At 42.7% G+C, this 23,306-nt stretch overlaps 1 protein-coding gene across 1 annotated transcript in view; it reads left to right on the top strand.

Moving 5' to 3' along the window:
- The window catches only part of ANXA2 (annexin A2), a 44,651-nt gene that overhangs the window by 5,018 nt on the left and 16,327 nt on the right, over positions 1 to 23,306 (top strand). The window contains exons 2-3 of the mRNA XM_082619107.1: positions 6,269 to 6,327; positions 9,509 to 9,608. Of these exons, the coding sequence (XP_082475233.1) occupies positions 6,280 to 6,327; positions 9,509 to 9,608 (148 nt within the window). The 5' untranslated portion in view covers positions 6,269 to 6,279. The remainder of the gene's footprint in view (positions 1 to 6,268; positions 6,328 to 9,508; positions 9,609 to 23,306) is intronic.

Genomic DNA, 23,306 nt, shown 5'->3' with positions numbered 1-23,306 from the left:
CAGTGTGTCTGGAGTTAGTAAACAAATATTGATTCAGATCAGGCAGCAAAAGGGACAGGCCAGAGCAAGTGCAGCACCGTGTCCATCCTGCTCAGTTTGATCAAGGCCCCTGGGCAGAATTCCAGGATTTCTGGGGAATGACTTGCGCCTGTGACTCAGGCATTAATCAAGACCATAAAAACCAAGGAGAAAACTGTGTGATTTCCGGAAGGTTCTGCTAAATAAAAATGCTCTGGGAGGGAGGGGTAGAGAGTGAATAAAGTGGGCACTCTATCCCTACCCCCGACTCATGCATTTTTTTTACCCCCTCTTGGTATAAAATTCCAGTCTGGTCCTGTAGACCCTGGACTGCACAGTAAGGGCTTGGCGGGGAATCCCAACCCTCCATCCCCACACCCGCCCCCATTTTTTTGGTTTTAAAAACTCCTCCTTTGTATCATCCAGTCCCTGATTGATTCATCATGGTTGCTAGGGATGTGTTTTGCAGTAACACATCAACACTCCACATTTTAAAAGTGGGTGTGACCACGGAACTGCTGGGTTATACTCAGATTCTGCCGGGCACAGGAGCCCTGTCTCAATGTGTTTTTGTTTGTTTGTGAGAATTAACATTTGGGCTTTCTGGAGGTGGTTCTTCATTCATTTCAGTAGAACTTGTTTTTATTATTTGAAGCACTAGCTTTTAGGTTTACTTTTTTTGTTTGTTTCAACCTTTTTGCAAACTTTCTTTTACTTTTTTGGGGGGGCGGGGAGACGTTAAAGCTGTTTTACTTGTACTATTTTTGTTGCAGCTGTGTTGGAAGTGAAACAGTGAAGTACAGTGTAATCTATTGGGTTTAAAAAAGAAAAGGACAAACTCTTATCTTTAAGATAGTGCTTATGTTAGATGTAAGTTGCTTCATTTCCAGCAGCTGCACGGATTTCTTTAATGTCTAGCTTTGCACTATAAGAGCTTTTCCAGTCAGGCAATTAACAGTTTCATTTATTAATATTTTCAAGGCCAGAGGAAACTGTTCCGTTCCCTTCATTAGGGTGCAGTGTCTGTGTTTCCTTCCCAGTGGTGCGTTATTTCAAGCCAGTCTGAAGTGGGTATGGCTCTCACTGAGTCTCCTTGTACTTCTCTAGTTATTTTCTTAAACAAAAAAACTTTCCCTGAAGAAGGCGATTTTAACAATCTTGTCTATGTCACCCAACCCTTTCCTGGGAATAAGAGGTACTGGTATATGGAGGTACTCAGCAACAGATTGAATTTGCTAATTTTTTTTCTTTTTCTTTTTTGCAAGTTGAAACCAGTTGGAGATCTGGCTGAGGCTGTAGTGTTGGAAAGAGTGATGTCATTTTCGTGTCTGTGGAGAGGTCTGCCAGGAAAGGAGCAGTTCTGCTTTTAATGCGCTTATGAATTTTTCAGTATGCTAAGTGGTCACTGGGGGTGGAACTGTCTCCTAGGGTATGGAGACTTAAAAACAACAGGTACACTAAAAAGGCAGAGCCATTGTTTCAGTAAGAAAGTTCAGCCTCCAGAGCAAATACGGTGAATGGATACCGAGTATTGGCATCAAATCCCTTTCCATAGCCAAGCTTAAATCTGCACCGTTCAGAAACTTACATCTCAGGCCCCCCACGTGCCACTACATTAGACATGGCTGGTTTTAAACCTGGCCTCTTGTCCCCCCAGTCTCCCCGGCACACTCTCCCACATCCCATCTCCTCAGGCTTTCCCTTGTTTCTCTGGCTGGAACCTTCCAGGGTGAGTGATTGTCCTTCTCAAACTAGTCAGTACCTCACCTTTCAGACCCTTAGCCAATCTCACTCATGCTGCTTTTATCTTTCTCTGTCTCCATGTCTTAATCTCTTGGAATGAAGAGCCACTGTGGTGAAGTTGAAAGGGCAAGGGCCCAAGAGTCAGGGGACCTGGATCCTGGCCCTGACTCCCTTACTCATTAGCTGGGTGACCTGGGCTAGTCTTCCTGGGGCGAGAAGGGAAGAGAGCTGCAAGGTCCTGCAGGAGTGGAGTCTGTGTTTCATAGTTTTGTGTGTGTCCCTCCCAGCCCTTAATGCGGGGCAGGCCCAGTGTGTGTGTGTTAGGGGCTGGTTGATTTATTACCTGGGTGTCACCAGTGATTGTAACCTACAGTAGCCCTGCCAAGACTTTCTCTTTCTGCTTCCAAGGAGAACAGCACTCTGACATCTTCTCATTAATCACATGCACTATATTAAGCTAATGTTTTAACAAACATGAGTGACACAGCCGACTCTTCTGGAGATTAATTAGTCGTCTGCAAGATGACTTTGCATTCCCAGGGGATTGGATGTATAGTGAAGAGACCAGGATGTAGTGAAGAAACCAGCGGACTGCATGTGAAGAAATGAGGGCCATGGTTTTAAAAAAATTTTATTAAATAATATTTTTAATATTAATTATTTTTAATATTTATCTTTAATATTTATTTATTTATTTTGGCTGCGCCAGGTCTTAGTTGCAGCACACAGGATCTTTTAGCTGCGGCATGTATGCAGGCTCTAGTTCCCTGACCAGGGATCGAACCTGGGCCCCCTGCATTGAGAGCGCAGAGTCTTAACCACTGGACCACCAGGGAAGTCCTGAGGGCTGTGTTTTATTTCTAAGGTGAAAATGTGGTTGCCCTTAAGCTTGCATGGAGTAGGAAATATTTATATGGATACAGAAGACACTTGCGTGGAGTAATCCCAAGCTTCATGGATATTGTTTTTTTGGTTATTGTGACATTCTTTTCCTACAGAATGATTATCAATAATATAAATATAAATGTTCATTATGCAAAATAGCAACTCGTTTCTGACTGTTTATTTAGCACCTAGCGTGTGCAGAGGCCCTCTTAAATCTGAGGCGGAACTGGGACTCTACGGGGCAGATGAGACCCCGTTTGGTTGAATTGTACTACGTATTTGCCATCTGAATATGTGGCGCACGCGTGGCAGGAACTCAGGACACTTTTGCTCAGTGGTGAGTAAGTCTAGTGGCATCAGAAAGTGTTTCTGGCATTGAAAGGTGGGAGAGGCAGTGCCGGGGAATGGGGGCTGCAGCCATCCCATTGGAGCAGGCGCCAGAGGTGTGGTGACTTGAGGAATGGGCAGCATCTGTAACCAGAAGAAGAGACAAGGGTAAGGAGATGAGGCGGGAGACACGAATCAAGGTGCTGTGGATTAAAGCAGTTACGGTGTGTTTGGGGAGAAGCAAGGAACAGTTTGGTTGAGGTCCACTTTTGCTGGGGAGTCCATAGAGGGCTGGACGGAGCTGGAGTAAGAGAACGTCACGGAAGGATGGATTTTGAACTATTGTGACAAGATAAAATAGAGGAGTTTAGTTGGTAGTGGCACGTAGGACTGAGATGAAAGAGCAGTACAACTGTTGACCGTTAAGCAGCAAGGAAGACTTGTGGGGCTTTTTTTTTTTTTCCCCTCTTGCAATACGCGGGCCTCTCACCATTGTGGCCTCTCCCGTTGCGGAGCACAGGCTCCGGACGCACAGGCTCAGCGGCCATGGCTCACGAGCCCAGCCGCCCCGCGGCATGTGGGATCCTCCCGGACCGGGGCACAAACCCGCGTCTCCTGCATCGGCAGGCGGACCCTCAACCACTGCGCCACCAGGGAAGCCTTGTGGGGCTTTTTAAAATCCCCATTTTCTGTCTCTGTGCTGTGCCTGTGGGAGAAGGATTACGTGAATCCAATGGTCTTTGGTTTGTACCGTACTGAGGGGTCCGTGTGGACATGGTTAGGCAGCTGTCTCCCAAGCCGGTGCTCGGAGCTGGAAAGGCAACTTGAAAGAACTGCCTGGCAGAAACTTACCCGCCTCTGCGGTTGCGATTTCCTAAACCTCAGAACCCATGTGAAGTAACTGATCTAATAAATAAGTGGAATTTAATCCACCCGGAAACAACTCTGACTTGTTGGTCTTCTTTTTGTTTTGACATTTTTCTTTCTTAGCTGTTTACAGTGGGGACTAGAATTCTGCAAGGCAGATGACAACCGTTTACCCCTCACTGCAAACCTAGCCCAGTTCTGACTGAGCCCAAGGGGCGGGAGTCCAGGCCAGGGCTTAGGTGGTCCATGTCCTGGGGAGCTCATGTCCTCTTTGGTGATTCTCAGCAGCATCCTGATGAGATGCTATAGAATGTTTCTTGGTCCAAGTTGAAGTTAGAGATTATTCTTCGACTTTACATTCTTATACTAATTCTTCCAAATCGGGTGTGTACTTTACACTTACAGCACATCTCAGTATGGTCTGGACACTTTCCTTCAGTGCTTGATTAGCCCCATGTGGCTGGTGGCTAGTGTATTGGACAGTCTAGCTACAGAGCAAGACTCTTAAAGAAAATAGACTTTATTTTTTAGGGCAGTTTTAGGTTCACAGAATAATTGAGTACGAAGTCAGAGTTCCCATATATTCCCCGCACCCCCCCTATATACGCACACAACCTCTCCAACTATGAAAATCCCCCACCAGAGAAGTACATTTGTTATAATTGCTGGACCTACACTGACACATCTTTATCACTCAAAATACATAGTTTACATTAGGGTTCATTCTTGGCGTTGTAAATTCTGTGGATTTGGGCAAACGTATAATAACATGTATCCACCATTACTGTATCACAGCCCTAAAAATCTTGTGTGCCCTGCCAGTTCGTCCCTCCCTCCTTCCCCTCTAATCCGTAGCAGCCACTGATCCTTTTACTGTCTCCATGGTTGTGCCTTTTCCAGAATGGCATATAATTGGAATCATACAGTATGTAGCCTTTTCAAACTGCTTTTTTCACTTAGTAATATACATTTAAGTTTGCTTCATGTCTGTTCATGGCTTGATAGCTCATTTCTTTTTAGTGCTGAATAATATTACATTGTCTGGATGTACCACAGTTTATTTATAGAGGATGACTTTACAAACTAGGATCATATCCCAGTGCTGTGATGCATTGCAGGGGTTGGGGGTGTGTGTGATAGTGTCTGAGAGTTGGGGGAATGGGGGAGTTGGAATAGCTGTGATTTTCTTTTTTGCCGTGTGCTTAAAAGACTTCTATAAGCATCAAGAAGAGAGAAGACGTCGTGTAGGAGAGAGCTCATGGTGAAAATCTTGTAGAAATACTTCCATAACCACAAATAAAGGCGAATCTTTTTCTCTTAATTCCTCTAACTCACCCCAAACAGAGCCTGGAATCTGCCTAGTCCAAAGCCTTCTGATAAATTAACAAATGTCTATGTCCAAATATTCCTTCAAAGCCAGCTGTATGAAAACACGTAGACTAAGCAAACTGTTGAAAGAGAAAAGAAAGCTGAATTGCATGGGCACAATTTCCTTGATCAAAGAATATTAAGCAAAAATAGACCAAAACAGGAGTTGCTGCAATTCAGACGTCGTTCCCACTGTTTGAGGATGCAGCTCTGCTCTGTTTTCTTTATTTTGGGGAGGCTGTTGCTGAATGACCTGTCTTGTCTCAGTTGAGGTAAATTTCCTGCCAGTTGAGCACTTTTTATTGGCAGGGGTTGGTATATCAATTCCGAGAACTGTGTGATTGCAAAGCTGGAAAGCCAGTTCATTACGTTGTCTTATCACTGTCCAATTAAGTGTATTAACTGAAAGATGACTTCATTTAAGCCATTTTGAATCTTAAATACAAGGATCAGTCTTTTATGGGATGAGTTAATGTCAAAATCTGTCCATTGTCTTTCTCATCAACAGTTTAAAATCTTCTAAGCATTGGTGAGCTAAGAGAGTAATTATGGATAGTAATAAAGGGCTCCATTTAGGAATCAGCCAGCATGAAAATGCTACTGATTTCAGTTCATATCCATAGTTTTCAGACTATGGATATATATTATATATGATATATTAAATCACTGGTGAAAAATACAGCAGTAATGACTGGTTTGACAAGATTATCACTTTTTAGGAGAACCGGAAGATTCAGTCTTATCCTGTTTGGACAAGTTGCACTGGTCTTGGGAAGAAACGTTTTGTTTTGTATTTACAATTCAGTCTCCCCAGGTTCTTTTTAAACTGAGCAAGAACAAGACTAACTAGTTCTGTAGTCCATCCCAAACCTAAGGCAAACCATCTCTCAGTTTTAATTTTCCCAATCACAAGATAAGAATTGCATCTGTTTGCAAATATTACTCTAATATCGTCAGATGAAATGGTCCAAGAAGTGGAGATGAGTATAATGAATCACTGCCCTTCGGGGGAAAGGAAAGCCTCTTCATAATACTTTTTGTTGTACTTATTTTTTTCCAGCTTCTTTCAAAATGTCTACCGTTCATGAAATTCTCTGCAAGCTCAGCTTGGAGGGTGATGTAAGTATATCATTTTCACTTTGTGTAATTTTTGCAAATTGGGCATCTCTCTGGGTAACTGTGCCTCTTCCTTTCCTTGTACATCTAAGGAAAATGAGGACAAAATTCAGACAGTCATTCCTGGAATCCCCTTGGTTCCCTGTCTTCCCCAGTACTTTAGCTGTTCCTAGTAGTTCAATTTGAAAGAAATGTTATGGCTCCAGAAACTGTTTTGGCATCACATTAAAATTGGACAGACACTAGTGACACTGAGATGCTTGGAATTTTTTCCTGCTATATACTTAACATGCCAGTGGTAGTAATTATTGTGATGATACAGGACTTTTTTTTTTTTTAATTGAAGTATAGTTGCTTTACACTGCTGTGTCAGTCAGTTTCTGATGTACAGCAAAGTGAATCAGCCATACGGATACATATATCCCCTCTTTTTTGGATTTGCTTTCCATTTAGGTCACAACAGAGCACTGAGTAGAGTTCCCTGTGCTCTACAGTAGGTTCTCACTGATACAGGATTTTTAATGTCACGCCCTCAGATTTTCTTAATGGTTGGCATAAGCTACAGCCATATTGAAAATGATCCTGCATGTTTTGGACTTCTTATAGTGTCCAGAGAGTTAGTCCAGACAAGGACTTTTTAAAATTTAGTACCTGGGAAAACTTTTCTCCAAAATAGCTAGAATTTTTTCTTTTTTAACAAAATAATAGAAGTATTATAATTCATCTTGTTGCCTTTTTTGCTTTGGCTATCAGGTAGCTCAGACTTATACTTAATTGTCTTTCACGGGAACTTGGAAATTCTGATACATTTGCTTTTTTGTTTTACAGTCAAAAATTTTAAAAGCTATATGCAAAATTATAAGTCATTGCAAATGCTTTTAGAATAAAGTAGAGTATAAATTATGAGTATGTAAAAAATCTAATAATACAATACATCTTTCAGGTTATCTTGGCAGAACTGGCTTTTACAGAAACTCAGCAGTGACACTGGTTTGTAGGCACATCTTACAGATATTTCAAAATACACTCTCACTGAAATTAAAATGCAAAGAAGCAGTCAAGTGGGTTGACAGCAGCTTGGGTCATGTGGTACATGTGGTCTCTGGTGCTTGCCCATAAAACATTCAGATGGATGATATTGGTGCGAGCACAGGTTGTATGGAGTGTCAAGCCTACCTCGTTTTCATCTTTCTTCTTGGACCTTGTGCACGCTGTTGTTGGCAACCATACAAGCAGCATGTTGAGGTCCAGACAAGTCCAAGAGCTAAATAAATTTTTTCTTAATGGATCAGATCATTAGATCATTTCTAGTATTGGGTTTCATCAGAGGGCTTTTCATGTGGCCTTTGAAGTTACTCTAGTATGATGTGCTTCTCTGTGGAGAGATGGGACTGCAATAGAAAATGTCATGTATTCCCCAATACTTTGAAGGAAGAGAAACATCACTTTGGCCTCCATAACTTGATTTTCAGATAAATGAATTTTACAGGTAATAAGTTCAATTATCCATTTAATTTTATTTCCAGAGATACTATAAAATTATGCAAAACTTTTCCCTACTCCCTGTTGTTTTTGGGATGAGATGACATAGCACCTGATATATGAAGCCATATTTGATATGGCTCGATGGCCAGACTGCCTACCTTTGTAAATAACTGATGGCATTGTTAATAAATAGGAAAATGTGCTCCCTTAGATTTCTGTCCTCATTTTATAGCCACCATATCATATATAGTAAGTATTTCAGAATAACACTTTGTCATTACCTTTTCCTGAATGTGTGCTCTATTCCCATTGAGTTAATCTTACTGGAAAGTTTAAGTAGTGAAATTATATGGAAAACACCTTGATAATCCACTGTGTTTCAGTTATATGTATTAACTGGATTTACTATTTGGCCAAGATGGTCACAAGTACATTTTGAAACATTTTGTCCAGCCCTGAACTTAGATTTGTGGCTTTGTGCTAGGAGACATTTGGGAGGATGGCATCTTAGTTGTTTACCTACACAGCCTCACTGCTAATAAATGCTGGGGTGCCTTGTAACGTGATGCATGTGGGTGGAAAGGTAAGTCAGGGCAACTCAGTCTCCGACTGTTCCCAGAAACAGCCTAGACAGAGTCATGATATGAGGGGAGGTGTGCAGTGTGGGGAGGCGGGGATGGGGAGCCTTGACGTTAAAGGCGGTGCAGTGGTGGATGGGTCCACTGGCCATCAGCCAACCTAAAGAACATTGTCAGTCCTGTTTTGTCTGTCCTTTGCTTTGGGACTGGATAGCAGGGAGGAGGAGAGCTGTAAGTGCATTTTAAAGGAGAGAAGTTAACACTCTGGAGAGGAGAACTGATGTAGAATCATGCTGTTGTCCTTACCTCAGTCTGGGGTCGGGAGGGCTGGGGAGGGTCCATCAGATCTGGAAGGGTGATGGGCTTTGAAAAGCACCAGAAAGGAAGAACCCGTGGTTTAAAAGGCAGTGAGAAAAAAAATACTAGGAAGAGTAGTAGGCAGAGGGTATCGTGTTAAAGACAGCAGAGTAGAGGGTAGAGAGAGTAGAGAAAGCAGGCGGAACCTGGCCAATATGAAGAGGATGTGGGCCATGTGGCCTGACCACCTTGGTTCCACGGCGGTGGCCAAAGGTGGGGGGGATACAGGAAGAAGATGCTTCCCTCACTTATCTCATAGTCCGAGACAGGCAGGCAGGCATTCTACATTTGCTTTTTAAAGAGTTGTGAGCTCAACGATACAGGCTCAGTGGAAATTCATGTGCCTGTAGCAAAAACTTGGCTAAACACACTTGTCATTCAGGCATTTCCAGATTTCCAGCTTGTTTCAAATTTTGGCCAGCTTAGTTTCATGCTCTTCAAAGCCTTCCGCAAAGAAACAGGTGGTTTCAAGTGCCCAGCTTTGTGTTTTCCGCCTTTGAGCCTGCATGAAAAGTAAGATGAAATGTAGAAATAGATTTATCATATTCTAAACTAGTTGAGCCTTTGAAGAAGAATTCTCATTAGAAATAAGGAAGTTTCGTATCCTATGTGTGATGGCATGTTAATACTTACTGAGTTACCTAGCCTAAGAATGATGTGAATTATTAAAAGAAACAATAGGAAAAAAATATTTTAGGAATTGACATTTCAACAAGAGGATTTTAAATATGTGTGACTGAAGTGTGTTTGTCTTTTAACCTCAGCACTCCACACCTCCAAGTGCATATGGGTCAGTCAAAGCGTACACCAACTTTGATGCTGAGCGGGATGCTCTGAACATTGAAACAGCCATCAAGACTAAAGGTAGGCCATACATTTGTCCTCCTGGTCAAACACTGACCAAAGCGTTTTTAGTCTCTTTCTTGAATCTTCATATATTGGTCATTTGAAATTGTCATCAAGCTTTAATGGAGCAATCGAAACCTACCCCACCCCATCCTTCTCTCCTTCGTTCCCCCTCTTTCTCCCTCCCTCCCTCCCTCCTCTCTTTGGAGAGAAGAAGATTTAAAACATGAGAAACTAAATAACCGAATAGCATAGTGACATGGAAATAGGCTTTCGCTGAGGGCCAGGAGGTCTGATCCCCTGGGTGGGTGCTTTGGGCTGAGCTCTTCACTTTGAGGCCTCACTGCCCCTTCTGTAAGGAAGAATTTGGTCATGGTGATCCCTAAGGGTCTCTTTTTGGTCCTAAATCGCCTTGAATTTTATTACATTTCTTGGAAAAATGCTGGGAACATTTTACTGCTTTGCTCTCAGATTGATCTAATGAGCGAAAAATTCAGACTTCTTTTTTTTTTTTTTTTATTAGCTCCACAAGTTAGGCCCCTCCTTAGGCCTGGAGCTTGGCTTTGAAGAGCTGTCGGGATGATTGTATTTCCTAGAGTTCCAGGATGAGTAAGAGAGGACAAGGAGGCATAAAAGCCTCTGTTCCGAAATAAAGCAGATAAAGCATTTAATTGGGTAAGAGTTGAGCAAGGGCCTGTTCAGGTCACCGTGCTGTTTTCTGTATCCACAAGAGCCAGTGTTCAGACTTCTTTGGCTTATGTTAACGAAGCATGTACCTTTGGGGTTGCCCCATCCCCGGATCCTTGGAAACCCTGTGATTATTGTGGTGATGCTTGTGATTTCACCACACTCTTTTCCCCTTTTGGACAAAGTGCTTCTTTTCATATGAGGCTAGTTCAGCCATATGAACCAGAGTGGCTGCTGGTTCATCCCCTGCTGACAAGTTGTGGGACATTAGGACGATAGAGTGTTTTTACTTATTGACACATGCATACAATTCACATACAGGTCACTGACAGACTGGAGACCTCAGTCAGGGTGACCTGGGGCCCTAAAATTGGCATGACCATGTGTCCCCGTTATGCCGGCATATTTACTGATCGTGCCCCCTTTCGCCCTCAGAATTGTCTTATTTTGCAGGATAGATTGCATAGTCACTTTTCCTAGAACCCTTGGAGAAACTGGTGACTGTGTTTCCAGGGATAGGAAGGAGTATAGAAAGATCCTTTACGTCCTGTGGTTCTAATAGGACATAGGTTTGCATCACTGGCCTCAAAGCAGCCTTAGTTTCCATGGGGACATTGTGGGCACCTCCCACTACGGGCGGCCTGGACAACTAACTACCTTCAAAAAGCCATCTTTTTTGGTACTTTTAAATGACCATACTTGTCAAAGGCCAGGCTGGGAAGTCAGGAAGTCACTAATCAGAAAATGAAACTAAAATCTGCAGGGCTTGCTTACCTCCCTGCAGTCAGTTCTATTTGGTGGAGCCTAGTGGATGAGAGCATATGCGTTCGTGGGTTCAAATCTTAGCTCTATCACTAATTTACTAGCCGTCTGACTCTGGGAAAACATTTAACTTTAAGCCTCAGCTTCCTTACTATAGAAGGAGGGCTAATAAAAGTCCCCACCTCACAGGGTTGTTGTGAAGTAGGAAGCACTTAGCATGGTGCCTGGCATATAGATAATACTCAAAATATGTCACCTTAACTAACACACACACACACACACACACACACACACACACACACACACACGCGCGCGCGCGCGCGCGCAATGCGCTCTCCTAAAAACTCACCTTCTCACTATTTGGATGTGCCTGCGTTCCTGGGGTTTCCCGACTAGCCATTGTAGAGATATAACCGAAGTTTAACGGTTAACTTATCTGACAAAGATAGTGCCTTTTACAAGCTTGAGACAAAGGCTGCCTTTATCCCTGCATGAGAAAGCTTTTAGCACACTGGAATGTAAAGATTGCGCAAATGAACTCTGGTAACAGCTGAAACTCCCAGGGTAATAAAAATACCTTCAGGCACTTTCTGAGTTAGTAGAAAAATACTGTAGTTTCTAAGCAGAAACATCTGGAGGGCTAAGATCTGGATTCCTGCATTCCAGTTTGGTCAAGTGCAGATGACTTCACCATTATTAGGGTTGCAGCTGCTTATTGAGTGCTGCTCATTATGGGCTGGCATGGCACCAAGCACTTCAGGAACATTCTTCCTAGGTGAACTTCAGATTAATCCTCTCATGTAGGGTGCTATCATCCCCAGTTTATGGGGGACACAATTTAGGATTACCATACTCCAGGTCTCTTGGCTGTGGTTCAGATAGGGTTTTTTTTCTTTTCTTTTTTTTTTTTTTTTTTTGCGGTATGCGGGCCTCTCACTGCTGTGGCCTCTCCCACTGCGGAGCACAGGCTCCGGACGCACAGGCCCAGCGGCCACGGCTCACGGGCCCAGCCGCTCCGCGGCATGTGGGATCTTCCCGGACCGGGGCACGAACCCGTGTCCCCTGCATCGGCTCTCAACCACTGCTCCACCAGGGAAGCCCCCAGATAGGGGTTTTAACACGACTCTTTCCAGCCCCAGGGCTGTGCTCTCAGGCACCCCAATGTTATGCTACCCACCTGTCAGGGTTGGACTTTTTACTTTGCCATGAGTTGTTTTCAGGCATGAGAACATTTTCTAGCTGTGATTCTGTGGATATCAGATACATGTTATATTTGTGGGTCCAGCTTTTGGTCTCCTGTCTTCTTCTCTCCCAAACTTAATGCCCAGTGGGTCCCACTTAAGACTGCTTTTTATTATTTGTTTTTGGTGCCTAGTGATTTTAAAGAGTAACTGATTTTTCTTGAGTTAAGTCTGTTGGTCCCTTAAAATAGTTTCTAGATTGTTGGTATATTTAGAACCTTAAATCCTTCTAGGAAACTCGAGAGGAAAGAATATGATAGCTATACAGAGCTCAGAGTTGTAACAAAGATGTTATTATCAGCATTGGTTATTATTTTTTTAACATCTTTATTAGAGTATAATTGCTTTACAGTGGTGTGTCAGTTTCTGCTTTATAACAAAGTGAATTAGTTATCCATATACATATGTCCCCATATCTCTTCCCTCTTGCATCTCCGTCCCTCCCACCCTCGCTATCCCACCCCTCTAGGTGGTCACAAAGCACTGAGCTGATCTCCCTTTGCTGTACCAGCATTGGTTATGATGGTAACAAACCTAGATCCATCTTCTACTTGGAGAGTGACTTAGTACATTATGGTAACTGCCGTTATATTACATAGAATGTCTGTAGAATGTCACCAAGACATGAAAAGTAAAGTTTGTAAACAATTTTTTTACATTGTTATTATGATATAATTCACATCTCATACAATTCACCTATGTAAAATGTACAATTCAGGTTTTTTTTTTAGTATATTCACAGAATTGTGCAACCATCACCACAGTCAATTTTGGAACACTCATATTTCACCTTAAATTTGTCAGTTGCATAGGAAATGGACACAAAATAGTGTATACAGTATGATCATACCACCACAATTTTTTTTATGTCAAAAAGAAAAAAATAAAAGGCATTATTAACTGACATATAGAATTATGGGTAATTGATTCTTTTCCTGTGTTTTCGGTATATTCTGTTTTTTCCAGTTTTTCTATGGTGACATGTATTACCTTCATAATGGAAAGCAGTAAACTAAATTAAAAATAAAAATGAAGTCATCGTAGTTGAACAACATGGGTTTGAACTGTGTGGGTCCACTTACACGTGGATGTTTTTCAACGCTAAGTATTACGGTGCTACGCGGTCAGAGGTTGGTTGAATCCACAGATACGGAACTGAGGATAAGGAGGGCCGACTATAAATTATATGTGGATTTTCAGCTGTTGGGGGTGTCGGCACCCCAAACCCTCCAGTTGTTCAAGGGTCAGCTGTAGTTGGGAAACTCACATCCCTTTTGTTTTTTTCTCCTTCCCCTTGATCTTTTTAGATACTAACACTAGTTTTAAAAAAATGAGCTAATTAAGATCTTACCTTCCCTTTTAGAATGCCTTTCACTTTAAGTGTAATTAAGAAGCTCATGCCCCACCTTAACTGGCTCCGTCTCAAACCCTTTTCCAGAAGAATACAATGCAAATTAATTGGTGTTTCCCTGACATCCAAGGAAACAGGGTAAACCTCAAATGCTGATACAAACAAAGCCAAAGGACCGTGAAAAGATGACCCTCTGGGCCTCCCCTCTCAGATAGGGTAGCCCGGGTGTGTGTGCACACGTGTGTGTGCATGTGCCAAGTGTAGAGCATGCTGGGCATTACCTGTACTGCCTGATATACGTCTGCTTCCCTATCCGAGTACTCGCAGGCAGAAGGGCTGTGAGCAAGTCACCTGTGGCCTAGGGTTACTCACTGCTCTTAAACCCAAGGATTGTAAACCGAGGCAGGCCTGCAGTGGGGAGAGTTAGGAGGGGCAGACCTGGGTGAGATCTATAGGCTGGTGCTGCCTAGACTGGTCAGAAGGCCCCAAAACAGCTCTTATCCCTCCCTTCTCCTCTGCCCTTATCTCTCGCCTGGGCTGCTAGGGCATTTGTCCTTATTTATTTATAAAATATTTATTTATTTATTTATTTGGTTGTGCCGGGTCTTAGTTGCAGCAGGTGGGCTCCTTAGTTGTGGCACGTGAACTCTTAGTTCTGGCATGCACGTGAGATCTAGTTCCCTGACCCGGGCCCCCTGCCTTGGGAGTGCGGAATCTTACCCACTGCGCCACCAGGGAAGTCCCTGTCCTTACTTTTACGGGCCTCCTTGCCTCATCCATTGCAGATTCTCTGTCTAGCTTCATCTCCAGGCTATTCGGTGCCACAAACAGAGCCTTTGCTCTCTCAGGAGTGTGCAGCCCGCTTCTAGTGGGAGTGTTGGCGCACTTCTGACATCCAGGCAGTTCCCATTCATCTTGGCCTGAACTGATGCACCGCCTCTTCTCCGAGCCTTCTCTAAGAGGGAGGCAGAATCATTTATTCCTTGATCTGTGTCTCATAATACTTTCGTCTCATTTATAGCTCTTGCCACATTGTGTTATAGTTATTTATCTATGGGTTTGTCTCTCCCACCAGAAAGTGAGCTCCTTGAGGGCAAGGACTTTATTTCATTAAACTTTTCTAATGCCCAGGCCTCTGGGATCATGTGAGAAAGTACATATTTAACCTGAACAGTAGTGAAAATGTACACAGATACCAGAGCATACAGGTGAGTGCAGAGTCAGGATATGTGGCTGGCAAGAGAAGGCAGCAGAAGGCAGTTCCAGAATCTGGACCATATCCCCAAAGGATTAACAGTCCCCTAGTGAGCTTTGATCCTTTTTTCCAAAATGAAGTTAGCTCACACTTGTAGGTCTGCTTTGTTTTTGGTTTGAAGGGATCTCAGTGTTCCTGAGCATGTCACCTAAACCAAATAGATGATTGCTTTGTGTATGCTCTGGCTTGAGGTAGACTCTGCAATTACTTACCTTAATTAACGTCTAGTTAGAAACTGAATAAAGCCATGCAAAAGTAGTAATATTGCTTAATTAACAAGAGGTTTCTGAGACTTAAATCTGTAGGAGTCTCTTGGTCTAGATTGGCCTTGGGTTAAATATATACTGCAGAGTGTACAACACAGCTGTGAATGGTTTACCATATGGGTCCAAATAACTAGAAAGGAAAGTCAGCTAAATTAGAAAAGGATGAATCTAGACTACATAAAATAGATTGTAATTAGAAGCAGCACAACCCCGGAGTTAGTGTAAGTGCCAATAAACTGGTACAGCTTCGGTCTCTCTCTGGAAGGGGAGGGTAATGAATTGCCCTATTATTATTGCCAGTTTTGATTTTAGCAGTATTTGTGTTCTCCGGAAGGGCTGCAGAAGCGGGTGATTTTTCCCTCCCTTATAAGCACAAGTATAGAAGCATAGCGGCAGCAAGTTTCTGCGCTTATTTTTTTCTTATACTTTTGAAATGGAGCTGCTTAAGATTTCCAGCATGGCCGAAAGACTAACATCCCATGGCAGTGGGAAGCAAGCCAGGATGTGTATTTTTGGTTTCACCTGCACACCTGGAGGTATATTCATTTAGCTGAGACAGCAATGAGGAATGTATTCTCTTGAAGATGCCAGGAGGCAGATTGGCTCTGAAAAGTAGCATCTCTCCCACGGGAGCGGCATCGGAGGTGTGGGCCCAAACTAAGAGCCCCCAAGCCTGAGTGTGAGCATGCTTGTGGGAAAGGCCTTTCTGCCCCACGTAGCCCAGGGCCTTCTCACCCTATCCATCCTGGAAGTGAACAGGAGGGAACAAAACCTTCCCGTTGATGAGGACTTTCCTTTTGTGTTCAAGCTGACTTTAGACTGAATTCTCATCTTACAGCACTGCTGGGAACAAAGAGGAACCAGTGCTGAGTCACAGCCACCTTTACTCTGGGCACAGATTTTCTGATTTTTTTCAAGATGATCATTGTCTACTCGGGTAGGTAGATGCCAGACTCAAGCCAAGGAGCCTGTGAAACATGGGTGAAGGAGTCCCTGGTGCCTTTCTCATTGTAGGCATCGGCTGTGTTGCCTGCCTGTCAGCTTTTTCTTTTTCGTAAAAAATGGTTACCTCTTTTCCATGAGGAAATCCGAATACCGGTGACACCCAGGGACGATGGAAGTCACCACGTTCTTATCTGGTGTCGGCAGTGCTGAGACAATAAATAGTAACTTTTCTGTCAGCTGAGTTCAGGGTGGGTATCAGTTTCTTTTACATCTATTCAGATTTTTTACTTTCTGACTCAGGAAGCTGGTCGAGCAACAAGGCACAAATTGGTGCTTGCATTTTATGCATAACCCTTCGTTTGCAATTTTATTTGGATCTTGAGTGGTGGCCTTTGTGTTTTCCTGCTGGTCCTGTAGAGTATCTCAGAAATGTAATTATGCACGGAAGACAGACAGGGTTCCAGATTATTAAAATACCCAGTGGGATTACCAAGGAGACTGTACTTAAATCCTTTCTAAGGGACTCAGCTGAGGTGAGACCAGAGCAGAATGGAAATAGAAGAAATTTAATTTCTGGGCCCAATCCTCTTCTTAGGCACTTAGCTAAACCGCGCTTTCCCTGAGTCGGGCCAGGCAACACCGTGGCAGATGGTGGGAAGGGTACTTTGGGCAACAGTGTGTGTGTGAGTGTCTGTGTGTGTCTTTGTGCGTGCATGTGTTTCTCCATCTCTAAAATCACTCTTACTGGCATTTTAGGCTCCCATTGAGTTATGAATGGCTATTTCCAGAAGAGAGTCTTCTAGCTCTTTCTCTTGAGAAAAACCTCAGTTGGGTTAGCTCAGTGGTCATGCATTGTTACTGGGTGGCAAATCATTATCTATAGATTATTCAATGGGTGTACATTTGTATGTTCTAAATAGTAAGTCCAGTTCTGTAGACAAATAGACACGTTACTGTCTCCAATCCTTTTTAGCAACAAGATGGAGGAGTGTGGTATAAAGAAGTACCAAATTATAATTCAAAAAGGTACAAACATGACTCATAGAGATATAGGATAAACACGTGGCAAACATTTATTTAATTCATTGAGATAGGGCTGGTTCAAAGGGAAATTTGGGAGACTAGGTGTTTATAGGCCCTGAGGAAAGAATGTTGGAAGAAGATTGCTAGGCTGGATACAAGACTGTTAGTGTCCTTCAGGGCACTGAAGCCATAATCTTGGGGGCTGTCCTTTCTACTGGACCAAAATCTACAAGTTAACACATAACCCCATAGAGCCTATGCCGTAATCAGTAGTGAGTAGCAAATTGAGTGAGAGCGTGCCCTAGAGAAACAGTCTTGGATGGGCCTTTTAGCCACACTGGGAAGACATGTTCCCTTCCTTTTGCCTTATTTTCAAGTTTTGGATTATTTTCTGGAACAGGAGGCAGAATAGCCCAACGTAGATATTTAATCCTGGTTTGAATCCCAGCTCTGCAAGTGACTTGCCTGTGTGACCTTGGGTGAGTCCAGGCCTTTTCCTCATTGGTACAATGGGGATGACAATAACACCCATCGCACACGGACACGATGACAATTGCAAGAGAGCTTTGTACAAAGCACCTTGTAAAATGCCTGGCATGTAGGTACTCAGTGAATGGTTGATACTATCAATATCATAATAAAATAAAACCCATGGGTCTGTGCCTTCTCCTCTCTCTGTGGCCTGCCTATGACCTTGTTGTAAAGATGATTTCTGAGGTTTGATACTGATATGCCCAGTAACCTAAGCCAAGTCCTGGTATTACCTATGATCTAGGTAAGGAGCGGATCTGGGCAGTTTTCCTTTATTTTCTGACTAGTCAGTCAGCCCTGCCTGGAGGGCCTCCTGAGTCCTTTATCAAACAAAATGAAATCTGTTTTCTCTGTGCAGTCAGTGTGCCTTGGCAGATGTGAGTCAGAATCCTGTTCAGAATGGCCTCTTGGTTCCTTGCCATGAACAGTAAAGATGCACATTTTCCATGCAGTGCCAGATGTGGAGCTGACTTGGGGTTTCCACCCGCAGAGAGGAGGAGACTCCAGGAGGCCCATTTTGTGGGTTTGCATTCAGCCGTTATTTTAGACTGCAAGTGTTCTTTGTTTTAAAAATATGGCTGATGTTTTAAGGAACCCATGACCCCAGAGTTTTCTGTGTGAGCCCTGCTGTCAGCGGTGCCTTCCCATGGCATCACTTGCCAGAGCTGTGGCTTCAGGTGACTAGCACTTAGAACAGGGACTGACTTTTTTCAGATGCCCCGGAATGTGGGAAGAAGCATTTTTGTAGTTAGCTGATAAGATTAGTTGGCCATTTTCATTCAAGGAATAAATGCTTAAAAACTTTCGTGCTGCTTTCCATCAGGAGCCAAATAAATTTGTGTCTTAGTTCCTCAGCAGTCTTGAAAATCTTCCCTTCTATTAGTGTTGAAAAGACATTTAATGTCCATCAACAGAGGATTGGATAAAGAAGCTGTGGTACATACATACAATGGAATATTACTCAGCCATAAAAAAGAACGAAATAATGCCATTTGCAGCAACATGGGTGGACCTAGAGATTATCATACTAAGTGAAGTAAGTCAGACAGAGAAAGACAAGTATCATATGATATCACTTATATGTAGAATCTAAAAAGATGATACAAGTGAACTTATTTACAAAACAGAAACAGACTCACAAGCCTTCGAAAATAAACTTATGATTGCCAAAGGGGAAAGGTTGGGGGGAGGGATAAATTAGGAGGTTGGGATTAACGTATACACGCTACTATATATAAAATAGATAATCAGCAAGGGCCTACTGTATGGCACAGGGAACTCTATTCAGTATTCTATAATAACCTATATGGGAAAAGAATCTGAAAAAGAATGGATATATGTATATAAATATGTATAACTGAATCACTTTGCTGTACACCTGAAACACAACATTGTAAATTAACTATACTCCAATATAAAATAAAAATTAAATTTAAAAAAAGGCATTAAAAAAATCTGCCTGAATCACAGAATTTACTGTGTTCTCACCCACATTCTGTGGGATCCCGCACCCATGTCATTGTTTCCCAATGTGAGGCTTTGCTTGGATTACTTTGTGACCTTCCGTATCAAACACAAGAGGAATGGGACGGGAAAATCGGCATTATTCACATTTATTGTTTTCTTTATGCGTTTGCTTCATCCACGCAGTTTGTTTTCGACCCTGGGCTCCTTCCCTCAGCAGACACTTCCCTTCGCACTGGCACAGGAGAGGTCGGAAAGTGCAAACCTAGAGAGGCAGAGCCTCATCTGCCGTCCTCTGCGCCTACGTTAACCTTGTTAAATGTAAAGCTTTCCTGGTGTACTGGCACTTGCTGTGCATTTGTTGACGGTGATTGTGCTGACGTGGGTAGCTGAATGTTCAGCCCTCATCCTTCAGCTGCATCCTGGGCAGGAGTGGTGAGTCACCGGATGACCCTTGCAGCTTCAACCTGGACTGAACTATTTTCCACAGGAATAAACCGTCTCGCCAGTTATGATGCCAGGTCGAGAGGAAGCAGTACTGTTCTGAAGATAAGATGGCTAAATCCCACTGGCAGATGCGTGCATTCTGGGGTTCCAACGCAGGACATGCCTTACGTGACTTTGAGTAGGCCATTGATCCTGGGCCCTATGATTTTTTTTCCTCTTTCTAGTTCAATTTGAAACTTGCGAACAGTGGTATGGGAGGAAAAGCTGATGCGGGTGAGGCCCTCGGAAGGAGGAGGGGGCTTCCACTCGTAGAAATAGCCTCCATTTACTTTCTTAGTAGTTGCTGGCATTAACATTTGTGTAACTATCAGATCTTTCATTGGTAAGGGGTCCCAGCATGCTGGATGCTGCATCACAGCAGGCTGTTTTGTTTGCTGAGTAATTTAGGTAAAATACACTTAGGTGCCTTCAGGCTCTAGTTGTTGCTGAGTCCTAGGTGAGATTCAGGTTAACCACCCAGGCTCTTTATGGGGATTTCCAGTAACTGGATTGTATTCTGACTCTGTTGGCTGAATGCTAAGCTGCTACGAACACAAAGGTTCATTGTTTGATTGCTAAGAGAGGTTTGTTTCATTGACTAAGAGCATGGGACTGCACTGAAGTTTGTGGAGTGAGCTCTTTTCAGGTGCTATTTCTTACCTGGGTTGTTTGAACAAAGGTAAGCATTTCTTTCCCTAAAATTGTAGTTGACCCTGCACCTCACAGAAGCAGTTGGTAGAAGCAGTATAATAGTCTTATACACAGGCAGATTTCCAACGACCTTTCCAATTCCCACCCATGCTTTTCCATCTCTGTTGGCGATTCTCAAATAAAGAATCACCAGGGAGCTGGTTGAAATGCTGCTTCCCAGGTCCAAGAGTCTTTAATCATATCTCAGGGGGCAGGGAGGCCCAGGGAGCTGTGTTTTTTTTTTTCTTTAATTTTTTTAATTGAAGTACAGTTGATTTACAATATTATATTAGTTTCAGGTATATAGCATAGTGATTTGGTATTTTGCAAATTATACTCCATTATAGGTTATTACAAGATAATGGCTATAATTCCCTGTGCTGTACAGTATATCCTTGTTGCTTATCTATTTTATACATAGGAGCTGTGTTTTTAATAAGTGCTTCATGTGATTCTCATTCAAGTGGGCTCAGGACCATATTCTGACACAAACACAACTTTGCATTTGTTTCCAAGGGGGAATAATTTTTTATGGGTCAGTGTTCTTGGCATGCCTTTAGGTCAGCAGCCCAAAGATTGGTTTTAGGAAATATTAGAGTTGAGATTAGAGTGTATAATTGTATTTTGTTATTCTCCACCATTTTCAGATTTGGGTAAGAAAGTTAAGTGTAAAGGAAAAAGACGTTTAAACAAGTGGTTTTCTTAATATAAAGTTAGAGCTATAGAATATTGAGAGAGAGAGAGAGAGCATATGTAAACACACGTATGTGGGGAGGCATGCATGCCCATGTGACCAGATACATCCACGAAAGTAGCCTGGTAAGCCTTAACGAGTCTGGGAAGAAATCTGTCCAGCCTGTACCTAAGCTCAATTTTTGGGACTTCCCTTGTGGTCCAGTGGGTAGGACTCCACGCTCCCAACGCAGGGGGCCCTGGGTCAGGGCACTAGATCCTGCGTGCATGCTGCAACTAACGGTCCACATGCTGCAACTAAAAAGATCCATGTGCCACAACTAAGAAGTCCGCATGCCACAACTAAGACCCGGTGCAGCCTAAATAAATAAGTAAGTAAGTAAGTAAATAAATAAATAAATAAATAAGTTGCAGTACATTCTGTAGAATAGATTTTTTTTTAAAAAAAGCTCAATTTTCTGTGTTAGTCTTTCGTGGAAGCAGAACTGGAGGTCATTGTTCAATTCCCTTCCTCATGCAAGTGTAGATGCTAAGATCCCAGGAGGGCAGATGCTTCCACGGTAACAGTGGCAGAGCTGGACCTCTGTCTCTCTAAGCTTCAAGCTTCCCCATCTGTAAACGAGGAAGACAAATAGCCATCCCACATGGTTGTTGTGAGGGTTACATAAGATGGTTTGCATTAGGATGTTTTGGAAACCAAAGAGAATGATATAGATACAGTTCCTGAATATCATGCATAGCGTGTTCTATTCCAACTACAGTATTTAGAACCACACTAGGAATCTCGTGAGGTGAAGTCACTAGTTGATTCTAGATCAATGATTATATGTCATTCGTGGTGTATATATTTTAAAAATACCCTTCTTGTGCTCATGATAGTGAATTGGAAACTATAGTTAATCGAAAGGAAGAAAACTTGAAATTATCTATAATCCTACCACTCAGATGATCCCTATTAAAATTTTGGTATAAACTAACACAGTATTGTGAATCAACTATACGCCAATAAAAATTTAAAAATTTGGGGCTTCCCTGGTGGTGCAGTGGTTGAGAGACCACCTGCCGATGCAGGGGACACGGGTTTGTGCCCCAGTCCGGGAAGATCCCACATGCCGCAGAGCGGCTGGGCCCGTGAGCCACAGCCGCTGAGCCTGCGAGTCCGGAGCCTGTGCTCCGCAACGGGAGAGGCCACAACAGTGAGAGGCCCGCATACCGCAAAAAAAAAAAAAAAAAAAAATTAAAAAATTTGTTTTTGGTATGAAGGGTTCAACATATTTTCTTACACACGAGCATGCCTTTTACAATACTCAGGTTAGATTGGGTGTACTGTTTTGCAACCTGTTTTTTTACATAACAGTATATTGTGAACATTGTTTCATGTAATTTAATACTTTATACCGTCATTTTAAATGTCTGTATATTATCCCATTATATGGACAAAAACATTTATTTAATCAATCTATTATTAGACGTTTCCCCCTTAATTTTTTGCCAAAATAAGCATCTTTGAAACAATCTCATATTCAGCAGTTGGGTTTCTACGTTGACACCGGCTACTCTGAAAATCAGAGCTAAAGGTATAAATGCTGCAGTTAAGGTAACTAACGTATTGGTATGAATTCACTTAAAAATGAGTATGTAAGGGCTTCCCTGGTGGCGCAGTGGTTGAGAGTCCGCCTGCTGATGCAGGGGAGACGGGTTCGCGCCCCGGTCCGGGAAGATCCCACATGCCGCGGAGTAGCTGGGCCCGTTAGCCATGGCCGCTGAGCCTGCACGTCCGGAGCCTGTGCTCCGCAATGGGAGAGGCCACAACAGTGAGAGAGGCCCGTGTACCGCAAAAAAAAAAAAAAAAAAGAGTATGTAAATACAAAAATGTTACTTATTTTTATACCCAGAAATTCTAACTTTCTGCTTTTTGATCTTTCTAACACACCTGAGAGTTTAGAATACCTTCTTTGTAAGTCTGCTCATTGCCTCTGTCTCAGAGCATTATCGTTCTGACCTTTCTATTGCTTTGGAACTCCTGATTTCCTATAGGCTGGGCTGTTTGCAGTACACGTGTGACCCTGGAGGCTACTCTGCTCTTTCTCACTCAGGAATTACCTATGCAGTTATGGCAAAGACTTCTTTTTATTAAACAAAGTTCATAATCAGTCAGGAGAGAGACCTTTCACTTTCTGAATTCTTGAAATAGTGCTTCCTTAAGTTAAATGGCATGTTAAGAGTATTTCTGATATAAAATTGGAAACTTTCAGATACCAGAAGGCATTGCTTATCTTTGTAAATACACATGTTCCAATTAAAATAGGTACTAAAACATTT

The sequence above is a fragment of the Mesoplodon mirus genome (assembly GCF_964341445.2).
Source record: "Mesoplodon mirus genome assembly, chromosome: 4".
NCBI classification, from domain to species: domain Eukaryota; kingdom Metazoa; phylum Chordata; class Mammalia; order Artiodactyla; family Ziphiidae; genus Mesoplodon; species Mesoplodon mirus.
The sequence above is the reverse complement of the archived record's forward strand: the minus strand, read 5'-3'. Positions and strand labels throughout refer to the sequence as shown.